This window comes from Anticarsia gemmatalis, chromosome 28, assembly GCF_050436995.1.
Source record: "Anticarsia gemmatalis isolate Benzon Research Colony breed Stoneville strain chromosome 28, ilAntGemm2 primary, whole genome shotgun sequence".
Taxonomy (NCBI): domain Eukaryota; kingdom Metazoa; phylum Arthropoda; class Insecta; order Lepidoptera; family Erebidae; genus Anticarsia; species Anticarsia gemmatalis.
In genome coordinates this window covers 2,967,822-2,989,015 of record NC_134772.1, presented here as the reverse complement: position 1 = coordinate 2,989,015, position 21,194 = coordinate 2,967,822, and the positions used below count along the sequence as shown (strand labels likewise).

Here is a 21,194-nt window from a genome sequence, read left to right as displayed (position 1 = left end):
TTAAGTATTTAGTTCATAATTCTTCCTTTGATGTGAATGGGACTGGAAATTATTAGAAATTAGTCCGTAGAAAAGGTCATAAAAAACATATTTAAGGAAATATTTGAGGAAATTATGTTTTCACATCCTATAGAAAGCCCTCTGATTTTGTTTGGTTTTATATAGCTAGGCTATATAAAAACAAACTATATAGGGATAAGAAATATCTTTTGACTAATACGTATTATACAAAAGAAACAATACGATTACGAGACACAATTTGAGGTCTAATAAAAAAAAATCAAAAAAAGTTTTTAAACAAAGACAATTTTACTACAAAAAAGAAACAACAACATCATAGACAAAAACATATAATTCCATAGTCATTATTTTTGTACATTAAACATTAAAAACATAAACAGCTTATTCCATAGATAAATAACATTACCAACTTATAAAAACAATAAAAATATAGAACAGTAACAATCAAATTCAATTTATGCAACCAAAATTGTTTTTTTCTTGCGTAGATCGTATTTTTTAGGCCATCTTTGAGCACATATTTCCTTAGCCCAATACACCAAATAGTTAAATAATCTTTATAATCTATATCTGTAGTGTCAAAGTTGAAAATAATTCTGTCATTTTCGCAAAGACTTTGGTATAATTTATCAGTGTTTGAGTCGTCGAAAATCCAGGTTCTTGTAGCAAAATAGGATAATGCTTTAGACAGATTGTAGATCTTTTTATAGAGCTTTGTAAACCTGAAAAATAAAATTCATGAATTAAAAATAACTTAGTAGAGAACCTGGAAATGTACAATATATATTTAGTATAACAAGTTTTCGAAGGCAACATCGTCCGAGTGAAAACATTTCCCGTAGTAAAAAGTATCTGTGCTAATCTAGCTATTACTATTTGTGTACCAAATAGGGTAGTTGATTAACGAAAAATTATTAAACTTGTACTCGCAAAAGGTTAATCAAAAATGCTAACGCTATGTGAATTATTTTCTTAAATAATGTTGAAATTAAATTTGCAACAGATTGAAACATTTTATTAGGCACTCATTTGATTCCAACGAAAAACAGACAGTGACGTCACTATGTCATATTTCTATAATAAAATGTGTTTTTGACATTTCATAAAAAGTAGCTGATTTGACTGGTAGTCAACTACCCTATTTAATTAAAATCGATCCAATAGTTTTTACATGAAAGAGTAACAATCATCCACACAAACTTTCGCGTTTATAATAGTAGGATAACTTACATTGGTTTTTTCCTTAACAACACGCATATAAAGTCCAGTAGATAGCCAGGAATGAGATGTAAAATCCAGGTTAATAATAAGAACAGGTGAGTGTTGGATGTGTTTATAATGTAGATGTACCAAACAGATACGGGCGTAGGCAGGTTCTCTGCTACTGACAATACTGTCGTTGACATCGTATCTGTAAGGAAAATACTTTTGTTACTACATATCTATACATAATATATCAGCCTAGCATTTCTTCCAACTATATTGGAGACGACTTCCAGTCTCACCGGATGCACCTGAATACCAGTATTTTACATGGAGCGACTGCCTGTCGGACCTCCACAACCCAGTTACCTGAGTTATAACACGATACTCTTCGGTAAGACTGGTTGTCAGACTTTTAAACTTCTGACAACTGTTAACGACTGTCGAAGACTTTGTGTACCTTCAAGAACTTTTCTAAAGAACTCTCATGGCATCAGGCATGCAAGGTTGCATCACGATGTTTTCCTTCATCGTTGGAACAAGTGATCATTATGTCTAATACACACATATCTTGTAAAAGTCATTGGTGTGTTGCCTCGGGTTCGGATTGTCAACCACATGCGTGGAAAGGTACTTACTTATACCATTTGGCTATCACTGTTCATATATGTAGAACGCCGCTATTTTTTTAAAAATATAAGCAATTTAGATTAAGCAAATTAGAAGTCCTACTCACTCCAAGAGCAAAGGTTCCTCGCACTGGATATGGAGTAGATCTTCACATCATCAGCCTGTCTTCTTGCGGTCTCGTAGCCGGCGGCTATAAGTCCGTTGTTGACATAGTCCACTGGGACCAGACTGAACCGTGTGTCGTTGTCGATGTACAACGCATGGACCAGGCCTGATGCTGGGCCCAGGACTAACTGTAAGAGAAAAAAATATTAAAACTGACTACCTCCGTGGTTTGAGGGATAGTGTAAGACTACTACTCCAAGGTCTCGGGTTCGTTTACCAGGTCGGACAAAGTGCGATTGGGATTTCTATTTTCTCATTAGAAAATGTATAGATTCTGAATGTGTCCTAGGTATAATATGTCTCCCTTTTTCTATGTTAAGTCATTACAGCCTGTCTACAGGACGGTGTAGGAAGAGGCGTATGAATTACACCGACGTTTCAGCATTTACAATGTTATCCCACGTAATAGGGGACGAGCCTATTGCTATATACCGGGTACGTCACCAAACTCTGGGCTACTCATGATAAATTAGTATAAATAGTCGTATAAATCACCGCCCAGACCAAAGAGGTAGTGTAAGTTGTTCAAATAAATCAAACATTTGTAAAAGTAACACTTATGTGCTTACCCCACTAGCACCAAAAGCGCAGCTCATGTCAGTCCAGCCAGGACATGGCTCTTTATATGATGATATTACTGAAACAAAGTAAAATGTATACTATTACTATCCCACTGCTGGGCAAAGGTCTCCTCTTAAATATCAAAACTTTGAGTCGAACACGCCTGCCATATAAATGTTAAACGCGTGGAGATGACGCCCTAGGAAGACAGACATACACTCGGGATAAATTTTTGTGTAATGAGCACGAGTATTTGTTCGGAGCCTGGTAGTCATTTCAAATATGTTAGAACGTAATGCTATATTTCTATTAAGGTACCATAGTACAAGCTCTGCTTAGTTTGGAATCTAATGACTGTGTGTGAGTTGGCCAATGATATTTATTTTTGTTACCTATGGCTGGTCTCACGATACAGGCTGGTATACGACCAGTCCATCTCCTGACTTCTTCTTCAGCTATGGCTTTAGCAAACGTGTACGTGTTAGGATATCCTTTGATGAATCTAGAAAGAAAAATAATATTATTTAAATTACGATATTGGCTGAGTGAAATACTAATGGATATTTTTACGCCTCTTATATCCGAAGGTGTAGGTGTGTTTGAAGTACACCAACATTTTGCCATTAACAATGTCAGTGTTATGTTATAGGGACTGTTCCTACTGCTACATAACGGGCATGGTACCAAATTGCAGTTTCAATTGATAATATTGAAATACAAATTAGAAAAAACACTCGAGACCTCGTGATCAGAAGTCACACATCCTGACTACAACGGCGGCAAAATGTGGTACGAGTAAATTGTTTTTATAACCCATTACTGTCCCACTGCAGGGCAAGGGTCTCCTCCCAAACGAGGGGAGGGGTTAGGCCTTGAGTCCACCACTGGCCAAGTGCGGGTTGGGGACTTTGCATGCCCTTAATAAAACAAATTTTAGGTATGCATCATATTTCATTTTAATAGGAGAGTATGCACGCGACCATGTGTTGTCGTGGTGGAGTGGTTGTCGTTTTCGCGTGGTTGTGGTACGTCCGAAATAGCCCTAATAGAAAGCAAAATCCTGATGACGCTCACTTGTTCTCAACCTCCTTGATTCTCTCATCACTGACAGTTTCTGCCAATCGTATCATGACGTCAGGAGGAACTGGACATGGGTAGAATTGCTCCAACACCTCGGAACCAAGGTCTTGGACGTTCGCGTTGGCGTATGCTGATGATACGTGAACGAAAGACCTGGATGATGAGAAAAGATGGTTGAAAATCTATTCCAAATTTTCATTGTAGGTACAATTACTATAGCACGCTTGAAAGTTAAAGATAGCACCCTAGACGTTGAAGGTGATCTCCAAGATACAGGGTAAAACCTAGTTTAGAGGTCAGGGATTCGGTCTGCATATAACTTAGCTATAACTGTTATTAATAAGTTGTTGATTGTATAATGAGTGCAGTTCATGCAAAAGTTGTTTGCAGTGATTTTTTAGTTCAATAAATTTATTATTATTACTATAAAAAGAAAGGTAGAAAGGTAAATCAAAATTAAAAAATAAAAATTATAATCTGAATATCAATTAACTAGCTCTTGACTGTGAGTCCGACCACAGGCTCTGTAGTTATATGGTCTATGTTACGAAATATAGCAGACCTAAAATCTTGACAAGCGTGTCCAAGCTTGAGCGCTTCTCTCGTTCCTCGGATGTTGATCAATGTAGCCACTCGTAGACTCTCGTCGAACCGCGTAGTGGCTGCTACGTGGAATATTACGTTAACCTGGAAAGATGGTTAGATAAAAATTAAGGTCCTTTTCGCTTCTTAAGGATAACCTACCATTATGTCAAAATTACACCTGGTAAGCTAACCGAAAGTTATTCAGAAGTGGTAAATTAAAGCTTTGGGCTCGCTTCCTTTTTGAAAATGTTTTTGATTTATTATGAAAAGATTAATCAGTATCAATTTTGCTGAAAAATGCGAAGTCGTAATTGAACATAGGTTGTTTAGTCTGAGTAGCTGCTTACCACGAGGTCTCGAGTTTAGTTTAATTCCCGGCTCGTTTATTGTGCTTATCTGTTCTAATTTAAATTAAAACATTCTCAATAGATGTCCAGAGTTTGATAGCGTAAACAATAAATAACAGACTCACCCTATTACTTCTTGAACGGCAAAACTCGGGAGTATTTTATACACCTCGGCCTACATTTTTTTGTATAATACTTATGTAACAGTTGTAATAAATAAAAACAAATACAAATAGTCTTTACCTCCTGCGTGAGAGAGTTCCAGTCATTATCGTTTAATCCAAGTTTGATGTCAGCCACATCACCGGTGACTGCCACTATCTTGTCCGAGAACTCCGGACTCTTCTTACGTACTGCATCGAAGACCTGAGTTAAAGAATAGGAATTAAGACGATGGATTTTATAAAATATATTGCAACTGGCTTTCGATTTTAAGACTGCTTGCTATTATTTAGTTAACCTATTAGACATGACTTAGCAACTTTTATGTCTATAGACAACAACTGGAACCAACTTTTTAAGTGTCCTTAGCAGGGAGACGCTCAACTTACTGAGCAGTCATTCATCTGTAGAATGTCTTAGAAGTAGCCTACCCCACAAGACGGAATTAGAAATAATGAGCATTTCTAACGGTGAAGGAAAACATCGTGATGAAACATTGCATGCCATATGAATAATAAATTAGACCAATAGTAAATAGTTAGGTGTTTGTTTGTTAAATTTGAAAATACTCTGTAAATTGACTGATAAAAAAGCATAAGCTAGAAAGCATGTCATATTCGTTCTTTAAATCATTTATGCATCAGTATGAGAAGATGTATGGATATGAATGAAGCAAAGTAAGTTTGTAAGGATCGTACCAAGTGGCGTTCTTTGGTCTCTAGCTACCCCTATGGGAAAAACGTGTAATTTTATGTATGCTTGTATCTATGTATTTATTATACTTACAGGGTCTCCTAGCATTTCTGCAAGTCTTTGCTCTACGGTCTTTCCTTTTTTCGGTCTCATGAGAACGTACACTTTACCCACGTAACACGCTCTGTATGAAATAAAGTTGATATATAAATAATAATAATGTCTTCCTAGCCGATAAGCGGCTACGACGGCCAATATCATTGAAATCGGATTGTATAACATAATATCATCTCATAAATCTCATATTTCTATAAATTGTATATAATGAAAATAAAAAATAACTTCAATCCTTTCGATCATGTGACCAACCTACAAAAGGACGACATTTACGCGAGCGGAGTCACACGGTTCAGCTAATAATCATCATCAATCAATATATAAAACTCTTCCGTTACTGAGTGACTGACTAACCCCCGGTTTCTGAGCTGCATTAAGCGGTAGTTTATCTATTCAATAGCGTTTAAACTCATACAAAAAAAACGCTATTAAAAAGTATTTTTGGAAATTTCTCCCTGAAGGGAGAAAAATTCCATGTGGGCTGAAAGCTAGTACATACATCTAAATAAATTACACAGAGGCTCTGAACAAATACTCGTGCTCAGCGTACAAATATTTTATATGACATTCAATAACATTTTCTATCAAAACCAGACATTATATATTCAGAATATTGTTTATAATATCATGTGTACAATACACACGTACTATTTTTATTCCTCGCTTCATAACATATCAGGTTTTCCCCACCTAAAACAACCAATCATTGAATACGAATCCGCGTCTCTTTGTAGACGGCTAGTCACCCCATAACTCAACCGCACCTGCGCAATGTTAACTATCAATCAAATATGACCTTAAAACTGACTAACATTAGAGCTAAATTAAAAAAAATACAGAATTGAAAAATCAATACAGGTCCTAGGGCGTCTGTAGTACCGGAGTCTGGGATGGAGCCGCCATTCTGTCTGTGAGCTACCTCGAAACTACACGTAGATTTATATTTCTCAATTTTGATATTATATTTGGTAGAATAATAAAAGTAGATTTATTTGTGATCGTGCTGCAGTAAATAAGGTACGTAAATTTTGGTTTATCTTTTAAATAATAATAGTAGTTTAAAATATATTCGTGTTTGGGATAAGGATATGATCAGTTGTTCTAACGGTGAAAGTAAACATCGTGATGAAACCTTACATGTCTGAGAATTCTTTAAACAGTTTTGGAAAGCAATTTCCCTTACTATTGATTACTTATTCGCTCTCTCCTTTCGGTAGACCTGTGCCCAGCAGTGGGACAGTAATGGGATAAGCTTACGTTTTGAAAAATAATTGGCTTCATAATATTTCATATTTTATTGTTTATTAAATTGGAAATGAGGTAATTTTTCAGGCGCGGGAATTACTTATAATATTTATGTGAATTGAACATGTATTTCTTTGTGTGTTTCAGACACTAGCAAAACAAGATGGCGGCTGTAACTCCCGCCATGTTTGAATGCAGTCCTGAAGATGACCGCTGTAACGAGGCTCGTGGAATACATGGTATGTTTATTATATACACATATAAAATTTCCATGTCACAATGTAAGTTACCGTACTCCTCCGACACGGCTTAACCGATTCTCATGAAATTTTGTGAGCATATTGAGAAGGTCTGCGAATCGGCCAACTTCTATTTTGCATCCCCCTAAGCGGCACAATTTTTTTTTAAATTAGTTGTAGTATTTATATAAAATCAGGCTTGTTGTATTCGAAAGTAGTGACTGAAGTGTAAATACAGTTTGGTTAGTTAGTAATGTCAGTCCTTGTGTAGTAAGGCCTATTGCCATATACAGGACACGTTAGCCAGTTTCCGAATTCTATTGGAAACATTCAAATAAGCTCTTAAAACCTAGTAACAATTCTCTCAATCCGGGATTCGATCCCTACACCTTTTGTTCAGCAGTCGCTAAATGCCACAAAGTTTATATTTTTCTGTTTTCAGCCCTGAAAAAATATGTTTATCATGTGTTTAATACTGTTTTTTTAATTGCAGGTGGTTCAAAAAGACACATGTCAAACGGTTCGCAGAAGACCGTCTTGATAAACGAAATTGGTCTTTATTTGATCATAATATATCACAACCACAGTTTTAAGTACTGCGACATGATTTTGTAATAAAAATGTAAAATTCCTATGCATTTTTCATTATATTTACCCCTCATTTATAATTTTGTGGAACGGTGGCACCGACACAGTTGATCAAAACATTTTTTTTAAATTAAAAAAGATAATTTCCGCATTAGAATTGCTCTTGGGACTTTTACAAACATACAAACAACGGACACAAATTACAACCAGACCCGAAAGAACTATTTATGGCTCTCACTAGTCGTATCGGTTATCCGTCCCACCTGGTTATGAGAGTAAGGGAATAGACAGTGTACATGTGTATTGTGCACACACTTGCACACTATAAACCAAGTCCAGCACCGTTGGCCAGTTTCAATGCAAATGACCGCTGTAGCTGGATACCGTCTAGGACAGTATTATTATTATTTGTGAATCACGCAAAATATTTTTCCGTGTGGGAATTGAGTCCACGACCTCTCGACACAACGGTAGCGACGTGGTGACATTATCCACTACGTCATGGAGCAGTTGAACCAAAGGAGGACCTAAAGTCTACTACAAGGTACTATATTTAGTAAATTATTCATACCTGAATAGTTTCTCAATGAGTTGTTTCCCGATGAAGCCGGAGCCGCCGGTGAGGAACACGGTGGCGTCGCGGTAGAACTGCTGCACGCTGGAGTCTCCGCGCTCTATCACCGCGTTCATGGGCTCCTGGTACCTCAGAGCGTTCAGCTCTATCTCTTGAGCCGGGTCCATGTTTGGGAAGGTTTTTATCTGAAGAATAAAATATATTCCATCTAAGTTATTACATCAGAACTAAGGCAAATATGACATCACACTAATTACTTACTTCCAAAGGTTAAAAGGGTATGAAAAATAATGGTCACTTGTTCTAACGGTGAAGGAAAACATCGTGATGACCTTGCATGTCTGACCCTCGGTTTCTGAGTACATTTTGCGGTAGTTTATCTATTCAATAGCGTTTTTTTATAAGTTTAAACGCTTTTGAATAGATAAACTACCGCTAAATGTACTTACCTCAGAAACCGGTGGTGAGAGTTGTTGAAACGCAGTTCTTGAAGGGATACCTATAAAATATACCTACTTAAATACTAGGCCGGCGCAGACTTTAAGCCCCATCCTTCTCTCATTACGGGAGGAGACCCTTGCCTTTACATTCAAGCTTCTGACTACTGGTAACGACTGTCAAAGATCTTTGAAAAATGACAGCCGAGACCCACAATTTAACGTGTCTACCGAAACACGGAGTTGTTTAAAACTTTACTAACATACTATTGTACATATAATCTAAACTAATATTATAAAGCTGAAGGGTTTGTTTGTTTGTTTGAACTCATCTCAGGAATATTTAATAATGACTGATTTTGTTATTGTTAAACTTGGTTTACCTTAAAGTAAAGTTTTTTGTTGTTAATAATGACTAAGAAGTTAATTAAACGATAACAATAGTTCTACTTTAACCAAGCAACGCATAATATTGTGTAACTACCGTGAAGGCTTTTCTTGTTTTTGTTATTTTTCATAAAAAGATTGTTAATAGTATATTAGGAAGACGCTGAAAAAAAGTGAAGTATAATGTGTAAAGACGGGACCAGTTTATTATAGTAGAACAATTTACCCCCGGTTTCCGAGCACATTTAACGGTAGTTTATCCATTCAATAACGTTTTTTTATGAGGTCAAGGAAAAAGTATTTTCGCATTATAGTATGTACGAACTTGTAATAATATCTCTTTGGCTTCAAGAATCACAAATGAGTACACGGTTCATTAGGTTTCTTTCAGTGAGCTCGTGAGGTACCCAAATGTCGAGCTTTTTTGTGTAGAGAAAAGATTTAATTACAAGTTCATACATACTATAATACAAAAAGACTTTTTCCCCGACCTAATATATGAGTTTAAGCGCTATTGAATAGATAAACTGCAGCTCAATGTACCTCAGAAACCGAGGGTTAGTGGACAGTCTTGTAAGGAGGCTATTGGAGGTACTTATACAAAATTCTGACTGAGTAAACGATCTATGGGTTAAGCAACCGTCGGCGCGGTCATTGTATAGATGGGTGGCCGCATAGTGATATTTGAACTGAGCGTCTCCGTGGTTCGGAGGGCACGTAAAAAGTCGGTTCCGGTTGTTATCAATTAAGATAACAGTCGTTAAGCCATGTCAAAGGCCTTTCGGGCGGCTTGAACAACTTTGACACTAGGTTGACTACTAACCATACGATAGATAGATAGACTGAGTAAATAATCTGTGAACTCCTGATACTCGGTAGTTCTAGCTGCTAACTGCCTCTGTGGCGCGGTCGGTAGTATATGCGGCTGCCGTGCGAGAGGTCTCGGGTTCGAATCCTGGGTCGGACCAAATAGTCTTTTCTGAGATTTTCTGTAAAGAATTTCTTAGAGATTCAAGGCGATTCAGGCAAGTCGAGGTCGAAGACCTCCGTGCCTCGGAGAGCACGTAAAGCCGTCGGTCCTGCGCCTGACCTCTCACTGGTCGTGTCGGTTATCCGTCCCACCAGACTATGAGAGTGATGGAATAGAGAGTGTACCTGTGTATTGTGCACACACTTGGACACTATAAACAAAGTCCTGCACAGTTTCAATGAAACTGACCGCCGTAGCCGTATATCGGCTCGGAGGAGGACATTAATTGTCGTAATAAAGCTACAGGTAAATTAAATAGATACTTACAAAAGCGACTGTTACACTTAAACTATAATAGTCGACTGTTTTGAGTTATATTTAGAAAGATAATATAAATCTTACTTACATTATTACGTTTTACGCTTGCCTTATTTCTCGAAGGACTTTTTTGTTTAAGCATGTAAATGACTGAATGAGTGTACTGCCGAAGCGGATTCCGTAGGTTATAAATAAATATCATTGTACAACTCACACATGGTCATTTGATTTCAAACTAAGCAAAGCTTGTTCTATGGTAATACTGGCATTCAGCTGTATCCAGTAAGATTGGAAGCCGACTTCAATATATTGGAAGAAAGGCTAGGCTGATGATGTTTCCGAACTCCTGGTTACTATTGTGAATATTGTAATATAAATTAGAAAAGTCTAATAGCTTTTGCTCAACTTGGGAATCAAACCCTAGACCTCGTTATCAGCAGTCGCATACACTACCATCTAAGCCACAGATGCAGTCAATATTAGTGCATTCATCATTTCATACAAACCTCATCCATAATAATAAGAGATTTTTGCAATTTCTACGGAACACTAATTCATTGCTTTGACTGAATGTTCATTACCGTCCGCTTAAAATAATCATTAACAGTTTTTTTGTGATAAAAACTTAAACTTAATATGTTAATTGAGTATAACTATTATAGTTTAGATCGTAGTTAGTTGTATAATGTTACTTTAGTCCAAAAACTCGGTAGAGAGCCTCGGCTTGTACGATTTATCTACATCTATACTAATATTATAAAGCTGAAGAGTTTGTTTGTTTGAACGCGCTAATCTCAGGAACTACTGGTCCGATTTGAAAAATTCTTTCAATGTTAGAAAGTCCATTTATCGAGAAAGGTTATAGGCTATATATCATCACGCTACGACCAATAGGAGCAGAGTACGAGTAAAAAATGTTACAAAGACTGGGTAAATTATGACGCACTAGCTGACCCGCGCAACTTCGCTTGCGTCACATAAGAAAGAATGACAAAATTTTCCCCGTTTTTGTAACATTTTTCGTTGCTACTCCGCTCCTAATAGCCGTAGCGTGATGTTATATAGCCTAAAGCCTTCCTCGATAAATGGTCTATATAACACTGAAAGAATTTTTCAAATCGGACCAGTAGTTTCTGAGATTAGCGCGTTCAAACAAACAAACAAACAAACAAACAAACTCTTCAGCTTTATAATATTAGTATAGATTCTCTCTTATGTGACGCAAGCGAAGTTGCGCGGGTCAGCTAGTAATAAATAACTAGCTATTGCCTAAACTTCGTCCGCGTGGTTTCTGATTCAGAACAAAATTTTCATAATAACTTTCATCTCCTATTTTATCCTCTTGGAGATAGAATTTATCGAAATACTTTTTTAGCAGATGCCTACATCATAACATCTATCTGCATGTCAAATTTCAGCCCGATCCGCCCAGTGGTTTGTGCTGTGCGTTGATAGATTACTATGTCAGTCAGTCACCTTTGAGTTATTAATTAATAATGCAAAGTCCCCAACCCGCATAAGGCCAGCGCCACTCAAAGCCAAAACCCTCCCTCATTACGTAAGGAGACCCTTGCCCAGCAGTGCGACATTACGGCTTAAATTTATTTGTTATCTAGTTTTATGTATGTCCAAAATAAAGTAGCTATATATATATGTATTTAATATTAGATATATTAAAAATAAAAAAACAAAAATACTTAAAAAATATATTAAAAAAATAACATAAAAAATAATAAAGCGACATGAATATCAAACAAAACACCATGCCAGTGACAAAGTAAGTTATTATCCTGAAATAAAACTGTCTTTTCATGCCGAGTTTGGTGTTTTTCAGGCCATCTTTCACTATATATTTGCGTAACCCTACACACCATAGAAGTATCATGTTAGTCCAGTCTATGTCGGCTACGTCATAGTTAAATATTATCTTGTCAGATTCCGAAAGTCCCTTGTAAAGTTCCAAAGAGTTGCTATCTTCGAAAATCCAGTGGTTGTTCGTATAAAAGTTCAAAACGAAAGAAACTTTGTTAATTACTGAGTATATTTTCTTTAATCTGAAAAATAAGGAAATTTTAATCAGGCCGTTACAAACGTGCTTCTTCTTTCTTTCTCGTATGGTTAGTGTTTAACCTAGTGTCAAAGTTGTTCAAGCCGCCCGAAGGCCTTTGACGTGGCTTTACGACTGTTATCGTTGTAGATAACAACCGGGACCGACTTTTTACGTGCCCTCCGAAGCACGGAGACGCCCAGTTCAAATACCACTATGCGGTCACCCATCTATGGAATGACCGCGCCTAGAGTTGCTTGACCCACAGATCGTTTACCGACCGGTGAGCGGCTATGCTATACAAACGTGCTCACAACGTCATAATCAAAAGCATAATGCGAAAGTTTGTTAGTATCACGCTCACGGTTTTTTACAGATACCCACATTTCACACATTTTTTCTGTCATGAGCAATTTATTTGTCAAATTCATTATAATATTAAACGTCATCATTTGCACTGCTATTATAGACGGAGTAGCAAGTGAGCCTAATTAATATACTTTTAGTATGTTTATACAACTTATTACTATTTCCTTATTTAAGTTTGAAATATATTATGTCATAAAGTTTTTATCGTCTTTTAAGTGCAAGTGTAAACTTGTGATAAAATAATATTGTTGAGTGCTACTTGGATAACAAAGAACACTGGTATGTAACTTATCTTTGTAATATTGTATGATTAATCAATTTATTTTCTGTATGAGAAGATAAAAGATGATGAAAAGAAATTTCCAAACAATTAAGTTGGTTAACAAGAAACAACAATCACGCCAAAACGAATTTTATATATTAACAGATAGTTTATAACTTAAAGTTACAAAGAATATTTTTTACCACGAGAAATCTTTTCACGCGGACGAATCCGCGGGCAGAAGTAAGTATATTATGATAAAACTTCGTAGGTACACAGGTCTTGTAATCACCGTTACTGACTGACTGATGGACAACACACAGCCTACACTACTGAGCGTAAAACCTTGAAATTCGGTATGAAGTATCCTTAGGAAATATAGAGGAGTACTAAGAGCGGAGTTTTGGAAATCCCCTCCCGAAGGAGTGAAATTTTACGTAGTCAAAGCCGCGGGCAGACAACTACTTGAGTATATACAAACCTTGGTTTTTTCTTAAACAATAGAAGGAGAGTATCTACGACAAAGGCTGGGGTGTCTTGTAGTAGATACTTGAAGAATATAAAGACCCATTTCTTGCGAGTTTGTACCACGGTACAGTACCAGATAGCACGTTCTGATACCACAGACCGCCTTGCTACATTGTTCAGGATATAAGTTAGATTACCTGAAAGAAAACATACGGTTATTACCAGTCAAATATACTACTTTATGAAATATCAAAAACTGTTTTTAGTATAGAAATGCAGTATGTTTGTCGGGATCTAATGACTGATTAATAATAATGTGTCATTTATGTCTTAAATGATTACGAGGCGTTCATAGCCACTGGTTGTTAAATGATCAGTGGGTTAAGCAACTATAGCGCGGTCATTCCGAAGTTAGGTAAAGCTTATTGGTATTCGAGCTAAGCGTCACCTTGCTTCAGAGTTCACGTAAAAGTCAGTTCCGGTTGTTGTAAATTTAAAGAATAGTTATTAAGCCATAACCATACGATAAATAGTAGAACTTATCAAAGGTGAATGTGTACCAACTAAGGAAACCTGGATGTCGAACCCAAGACCAGCTGCACTGTACAGTAGTTACAGTCTCTCTGTCTGTTATCGTTCTCACTGATATACAGTAATAAAACTTAATTGAAAACTTATTTGACATTTATAAGTCAGACAGTCTCTAGAAAATTTTGACAGCAGCTATAAATTCATGTAATTTTACCCCAAAACAAAGGATTTCTGCAATTGGTTCCAATATGGTAGATCTTCAGAGGCTGTTCCCTTGCTGTGGTGGCCGCGACCAGGCCTGCATTCACCACGTAGTCCACTGGTACGAAGTCTATTCTGAGCTCTTGACGAGTCTGAAGCGAGTGGATCACTCCCATCATGGTGCCTAATGTTATCTGAAAATAAAAGAAACGTGCCCATGGCAATAGGCTTAGTTAGACTCCCTTTTAAGTTAGGTGGACTATAGCTCAGTGGTATGGCACTGACTCGCACGCAAATATTACTTAAAACCGGTCAAGTGCGATTTGGACTCTAGCACGAAGGTTCCGTACTACCATCTGCTGAATTTGAATTGTTCCTACTCATACCGTTTCTAATGTTGAGCAAAAAAATACGAAAATAACACGTGTATTGTATGGGGACCCTCTTAATTTTTATTTATTTAAGTATCTGGGGGCTTTGCCATGTTGCAGTCGAAAGAAGAAACGCTAAACTAAACCTAGGGAGGAGCACTAGCATTCGATAAAAAAAGAAACTAATAGATTTGATTATTATTTGTGATAAAGGTCCTACCAAAGAGGTAAGCTACCTACCGTTACGTACTAAATAAGACATTAATTAGTTATAGAAAGGAGCTGATGTTATAGCGGCAACGAAAATACATAATTTGTGAAAATTTCGGCTCTCTAGAAATCACGGTTTATGAGATACAACCTGGAGACAGACAGGTAGACAGCGAAGGCTTAGTAATAGTGTCCCGTTTTACCCTTTGGGTACGGAACCCTAAGAAAGAAAATAATAAGATATTAAAAATAGTTATCACTTGTGCTAACGATGAAGGAAAATATCGTGGCGAAAAGTTGCATGCCTCACAGAGTCACAGACCTTTAACAGTCTTCTTGAAGGGCTGCAAAGACCCTCATCGGTTTGGGCATCGAAGTAGGCTTAAGGCATCACTTCTTGCTTTGTTTTCGAGACTTTTGCCCAATAGTAGGATAAGATTACTTACTCCACTAGGTCCATAAACACTGCTTATATCAATCCAGCCAGGATTGACGTCCCGTTTGCTGCATATCACTGAAACATGTCAACAAGTTACGTTTATAATTAATATCAATTTACGTATCTTTCAGTTTCTCAAGGATTTTTTTTTTTTTAATTAGAGTTAAAGGCTTGGTTCTAAAGAAACCTCCATGCAAAATAGCCTAGGAAGCGTAACAAGTAGTAAAATAAGGGCTTGGTGTTTCAAGAGTTTTTTAATCAGGTATTACAAAATATTTGCACCTCGAAAACGGATCTAAAGTAGGGTTCTGCCTGAAAATTACTGAAATAATTGTAAAATTAAAATGTGATTACCAATAGTCGGTCTTAATATACAAATAGGTAGGTCTCCAGCTTTCAGTCGTACCATTTCTTCAGCAATCGCCTTCGAGAAACTGTATGTATTCGGCCAGTTCAGAATTAACCTACAAAAAAATATATTTTACTTTACGCCTGCCTCTTTAGCTGTTATGAGGTAGCGGGTCCGTAATGCACTGGCTTTTGCTAATTTCTATATTATAATCTAAACTATCTATATATTATATGTATAAAAATGAATTGCTGTTCGTTAGTCTCGCTAAAACTCGTGAACGACTGGACCGATTTGGCTAATTTTGGTCTTGAATTATTTGTGGAAGTCCAGAGAAGGTGTAAAATGTCAATAAATTTGAAAATGCGCGGTGCGGCGCGGGTCTGCTAGAACCTAATAGTATTCATCTTAGGTTCGATCCCTGTGGTAGGTCAAATTTAATTAAGTACTTTCCAATTTTGTTGCGATGTTTCATATAAAAGTTAGCATTTTTATTTCACCTAGCCTGTTTAGCAATATGCTTTATCAAACAAACACAATAAAAGGCGAACAGTGGTTGTATACACCTCTGCTTATATTTTCAGATACAACAAGTGTAATCATACAACATTTTACATACCCTCGCTGTAAAGAATTGAGCCGGTCTTCATCAACACTCTCCACAAATTTGACCATGAGGTCAGGGTCTACAGGGCACGGATAGAACTGTTCCAGAATCTCTTGACCTTCCGAACTGATGGTGGCGTGAGAGAATGCCGTGGAGATGTACAAGAACGACCTGGAATAAAGGTAATGCTTATTTATTTATTAGATTACTAGCTGACCCGGCAAACGCATTGCTATATAGATTATACTAAAATGGCTATTAAAAAATAGGGGTTGGTGATAAAAAGGTAAAAATTTAGGATCAAAGTTCCCTCGAGACAAAAAATCAACGGATAGAATTGACGAATATATATCCGGTCGCAGTCGGGCCAGTCCTCTAGTTAATTGACAGTAGTCCGGAGTTTGATAACGTGCCCGGTATATATATAGCAACTAGCTGACCCGCGCAACTTCGCTTGCGTCACCTAAGAGAATGGGTCAAAATTTTCCCCGTTTTTGTAACATTTTTCGTTGCTACTCCGCTCCTAATGACCGTATCGTGATGTTATATAGCCTATAGCCTTCCTCGATAAATGGGCTATCTAACACTGAAAGAATTTTTCAAATCGGACCAGTTGTTCCTGAGATTAGCGCGTTCAAACAAACAAACAAACAAACTCTTCAGCTTTATTATATTAGTATAGATAGACTCGCCCTACATGAGACTAACATTGTTAATGACGAAACGTGGGTGTAATTAATTCACTTACATATGTCTTCACCTTCGGGTATAACAAATCTGGTATTATGTATGTTTGATTACCTTAACTTTTTGCACTGTTTAGCTAGACTGATGATTTCTCTGGTCCCTCTTACGTTCGTCAGAATGGTGGATCGCAGAGGCGCATCAAACGTTATAGTGGCTGCTCCATGGATTATTATATCCACCTAGAATACATCACACTAATAACAAAACAGAATAACGTATCAGCGGCCCTAGTGCGTTTGAAAATATTGAGTTTATTAAAATGCTATACAGTTCGCTAGGTCAGTTCTTAGTGAATATAACAAAAAAAAATTGAGTAGTTTCCAAATTATAAAGCCAGGAGAAGACATTTAGATCATGTTGACAATGTCTTCCAAAAAGGTCAAGTGCGTTGTATTCGTAACCGACGGTACTGCATGGCAAACTGATGTATGAATTTATGATTTCTCGAATTACAATGTACTTTATCGGTTGTATGTTTACCAATGAATATCTTAGTTTGCAATCAGATGACCGTGTGTGACCATATTACTTTATATAAAAGTAGCTGACCCGCGATTCTTCGCTCGCGTCACATAATAGAGAATGGGTCATAATTTTCCCCGTTTTTGTAACATTTTTCGTTCCTACTCCGCTCCTAATAGCCGTAGCGTAATGTTATATAGCCTAAAGCCTTCCACGATAAATGGTCTATTCAACACGTAAGTATTTTCAAGTATTGTTCAATTCGAACCAGCAGTTTCTGAGATTAGCGCGTTGAAACAAAGAAACAAAATCTTCTGCTTTATAATATTTAATTAGTATAGATAATCGGTAGAATTTTGTAAATAATTTGAATAGTTACCTCCTTAATTATAGTCTTTCTATCTTCATCACTGATACCCAGACCAATGTCGATCATGTCACCTTCGATTGGTACCAGTCTATCCACGAAACTTGGCTGCTCTTTTAGTAGTCCCTCGAAAATCTAAAAATGTAGTAAAATTATAAAAAATAGACTATTTCTGTGGCGTAGGCCGTAGTATATACGACTAACAACGGGTCGGGCAAAAAATGATTATTATTTTCTAATTTATACGGAACAGTGCTAAAAAACAACTCCCAATAGTAACCCGCAGTTTTAGCGAGCATCGACAATCAGCTAGCTATCGATATATGTTGTACTAGCTGACCCGCGCAACTTCGCTTGCGTCACATAAGAAAGAATGAAAAAAATATCCCCGTTTTTGTAACATTTTTCGTTGCTACTCCGCTCCTAATGGCCGTAGCGTGATGTTATATAGCCTAAAGCCTTCCTCGATAAATGGTCTATCTAACACTGAAAGAATTTTTCAAATCGGACCAGGAGTTCCTGAGATTAGCGCGTTCAAACAAACAAACAAACAAACAAACTCTTCAGCTTTATAATATTAGTATAGATTAAAATCTGATGAGCGCTCTAGCGGACGTCGTAGAAACTATTTTTGCTGTACATTTTAAATGTCAAACTCTCGAAAATCGATGGTTCCGATGGTACACAAATGTGTTAACGTAAAAGAGATTATCATTCAAAATTTGTTTGTCGAAAGACAATCGTAGTAAAAATTCGTCCCTCTGGTTATACTGTTATAATAATAGATAGACTATTATATTACTACTTACAGGATCCGTTAACATTTCAGTTACTCTTTCTCTAAACGTCTTTTCCTTTTTCCGGCGTGATAGAAGATAGATTTTCTTCAATTTACACGTTCTGTAATAAAAACAATCATGACTTGATTGATTTTAAAGACTAGAATTTTAAACATAACATTCATTCCGAATTGACCGCGAATTTAAGAAAAAAAAAGTAGAAAGTCCACCTGCCATACTTATAAAAGAAACGTGTTGTTAAGTTAGTACTAATGCCCGCGACTTCGCCCCCGTTAAAAGATTTCCCGGGGTAAAAGTCTTATGTGTGTACTATATGTATCCTTTACGTTAATCCAGATTTAAAGCTATCTCTGTACCAACGTACATGAAAATCTGTCCAGTACTATTTTCGTGAAAGGGTAACAAACCTACAGCCATCCATGCTCACAAACTTTCGCATTTATAATATTGAGTCAGATAATTTGATCGTATAAGTATTGGGAGTGAGGCAGCTTACCCAAAAAGCTTAGCAATGAGTTGTTTCCCGATGAAGCCGGAGCCGCCGGTGAGGAACACGGTGGCGTCGCGGTAGAACTGCTGCACGCTGGAGTCTCCGCGCTCTATCACCGCGTTCATGGGCTCCTGGAGAGCCAAGGCGACCTGTTCCACTGCTAGACCCGCGTCCATGACTGTATTCAGACCTTAGGGTCTGGTTACACCTATAAGAAAAACTGTCTAAATTAGAAACAAAAATAGTGTTCTTAAATATGAGACTGTGGAATTTGGGATAGTCTGCTCAGTAGTCAGAAGTTTGAAAGTGTGACAACCAGTCTTACCGAGGGGTATCGTGTTATAACCCAGGTAAATTGGTTGTGGAGGTCCGATAGGCAGTCGCTCCATGTAAAATACTGGTATTCACTTGCAACTGGGAAGACTAAAAGCCGACTCCAACATAGTTGAAAGAAAGAATAGGCTATCAAAAATCAGACCTTACCCAGTAAAAGGCAGCCTCAGAATATGTTCAACAGTTGTCCAGATTTTGGTAACGTGCCCGGTATAAGGTAATAGGCTCACCCCCTATTACATGGGACTAACATTGTTAATGGCGAAACGTGGTTGTATTTCATACACCTTATTTATACCTTCGGGAATAACATATTAGGTCGGGGAAAAAGTCTTTTCGCATTATAGTATGTATGAACTTGTAATAAAATCTTTTCTCTACACAAAAAAGCTCTACATTTGGGTACCTCACGAGCTCACTGAAAGAAACCTAATAAAAACTTAAGAACCGTGTACTAATTTGTGATTCTTGAAGCCAAAGATATTTAATTACAAGTTCATACATACTATAATGCGAAAATCTTTTTCACCTAATACATACATACATAAAATCACGCCAGTTATACCCAAACATGTAGGCAGAGGTGTGAAGAACAGGCTTGAAAATAAAAATAATAAATTTACCTTTCAATCCAGATATGAAACGATGTTTTTTTATCAGTTATAGGTAACTTACTGGACACTGAATCAAGAATACAAGCGTTTGATAAACATGACTGGCTGGCCTATTTATAAAATATGTTAACTACTAATTATTTATGATAAAAGTGCATCGTATGTATAATTTATTTAACCTGTTAATGCACATTTGCTAAGGCAGTATTTTACTTCCCAGTTTGCTAGCAGTTTGGAACGAGAAAAGCAGTTTACATAAATGAAATTTTTTTTAGACCTTAGTATGCGTTTTTCAGAGGACGTAATTTTATTTTTTTACTAGCGGACCCGACAGACGTTGTCCTGTCTACACGTCTTTAATTTGAAAATTTTAAACTTTTTTTAATAATCTAAACCAGATCTCAGATCCCCTTGAACACACACAAAAAATTTCACCAAAATCGGTCTAGTCGTTTAAGAGAAGTTCAGTGACATACACACTTACAGAAGAATTATATATATATATATAAAGATGTGTAGGGGGGGGGGGTCGGTAGTAGCTTAAATTACAATTTTTGGGGTCACCTCTTCGTCACCCAGTCTCCTTTTCCAAGATAGCGACATGATATAATACATGTTGTCATACAGGACCCTCGGTTACAAGTAGATACTACGCAGCTTACTTTAAGCAAGTTAATACATAGTCAATGGATATTATAAATGCGAATGTATTAGATTTTTTTATTACGCAGGTTTATGCGTCATGTATTTTGTTTTCAAACATTATAATACATTTCTTGCCAGCGCCCAAAGTCCTCAACCCGCACTCGGCCAGCGTGGTGGACTCAAGACATGACCAGTAAAAAAAAATAAACCATTAGTGTCCCACTGCTGGGCAAGAGTCTCCTCCCGTAATGAGGGAGGGGCCTTGAGTCCACCACGCTGGCCAAGTGCAGGTTGGGGACTTTGCATGCCTTCAAGAACTGTTCTAAAGAACTCTCGGGCATGCAAGATTGCATCACGATGTTTTCCTTCACCGTTGGAACAAGTAATAATTATTTCTAATACACACATAACTTCGAAAAGTCATTGGTGTGTTGCCTCGGGTTCGAACCTGCGAACACTTGCATGGGAGGTATCAACGTGTACCACTCGGCTATCGAGGATAGTAACGGGTTAAAAATATATGCGTCATATTAAAAGTACAGTGGTTCCACGTGTGACTA

The 21,194-nt window shown here is 37.0% G+C and overlaps 3 protein-coding genes across 5 annotated transcripts in view; 1 reads left to right on the top strand and 2 right to left on the bottom strand.

Moving 5' to 3' along the window:
* LOC142984738 (fatty acyl-CoA reductase wat-like) lies at positions 1-10,370 on the bottom strand. The gene is made up of 12 exons (XM_076132494.1): positions 10,332-10,370; positions 8,208-8,395; positions 5,541-5,631; positions 4,836-4,958; positions 4,223-4,347; positions 3,655-3,813; positions 2,973-3,082; positions 2,589-2,656; positions 1,961-2,147; positions 1,252-1,432; positions 428-743; positions 1-42 (listed from the first exon to the last, which is right to left on the bottom strand). Exons 2-12 carry the CDS (start codon positions 8,375-8,377, stop codon positions 1-3), a joined length of 1,572 nt encoding a protein of 523 aa, XP_075988609.1. The 5' UTR covers positions 8,378-8,395; positions 10,332-10,370.
* A 1,573-nt stretch (positions 10,371-11,943) lies between these two features.
* LOC142984851 (fatty acyl-CoA reductase wat-like) lies at positions 11,944-20,099 on the bottom strand. Of its 3 annotated transcripts, none has more exons than XM_076132702.1 (11): positions 19,999-20,099; positions 19,049-19,250; positions 18,562-18,652; positions 17,765-17,887; positions 16,978-17,102; positions 16,189-16,347; positions 15,575-15,684; positions 15,228-15,295; positions 14,214-14,394; positions 13,482-13,665; positions 11,944-12,376 (listed from the first exon to the last, which is right to left on the bottom strand). In XM_076132702.1, exons 2-11 carry the CDS (start codon positions 19,216-19,218, stop codon positions 11,965-11,967), a joined length of 1,623 nt encoding a protein of 540 aa, XP_075988817.1. In that variant the 5' UTR covers positions 19,219-19,250; positions 19,999-20,099; the 3' UTR covers positions 11,944-11,964. The 3 variants fall into 3 exon arrangements, with proteins under 3 accessions (XP_075988817.1, XP_075988818.1, XP_075988819.1); XM_076132703.1 differs by lacking the exon at positions 19,999-20,099 and adding an exon at positions 19,920-19,969; XM_076132704.1 differs by lacking the exon at positions 13,482-13,665 and having other exon boundaries at positions 12,238-12,376.
* Positions 16,243-21,194, top strand: part of LOC142984850 (fatty acyl-CoA reductase wat-like) — a 31,792-nt gene continuing 26,840 nt past the window's right edge. Inside the window, exon 1 of the mRNA XM_076132700.1 lies at positions 16,243-16,358. Within this exon, the coding sequence (XP_075988815.1) occupies positions 16,322-16,358 (37 nt within the window). The 5' untranslated portion in view covers positions 16,243-16,321. The remainder of the gene's footprint in view (positions 16,359-21,194) is intronic.

Excerpts from the sequence above, each read along its gene's own strand:
- LOC142984738 (XM_076132494.1), bottom strand. The coding sequence starts at position 8,377 with ATGGACCCGGCTCAAGAGATAGAGCTGAACGCTCTGAGGTACCAGGAG. Across the intron at positions 5,632-8,207 it reads CTCATTGAGAAACTATTCAG|AGCGTGTTACGTGGGTAAAG; the intron begins GTATGAATAATT and ends TATTTCATACAG. Across the intron at positions 744-1,251 it reads TTGTTAAGGAAAAAACCAAT|GTTTACAAAGCTCTATAAAA; the intron begins GTAAGTTATCCT and ends TTTATTTTTCAG.
- LOC142984851 (XM_076132702.1), bottom strand. The coding sequence starts at position 19,218 with ATGGACGCGGGTCTAGCAGTGGAACAGGTCGCCTTGGCTCTCCAGGAG. Across the intron at positions 17,103-17,764 it reads GAAAGACTATAATTAAGGAG|GTGGATATAATAATCCATGG; the intron begins GTAACTATTCAA and ends GATGTATTCTAG. Across the intron at positions 16,348-16,977 it reads AAACAGTGCAAAAAGTTAAG|GTCGTTCTTGTACATCTCCA; the intron begins GTAATCAAACAT and ends CCTTTATTCCAG.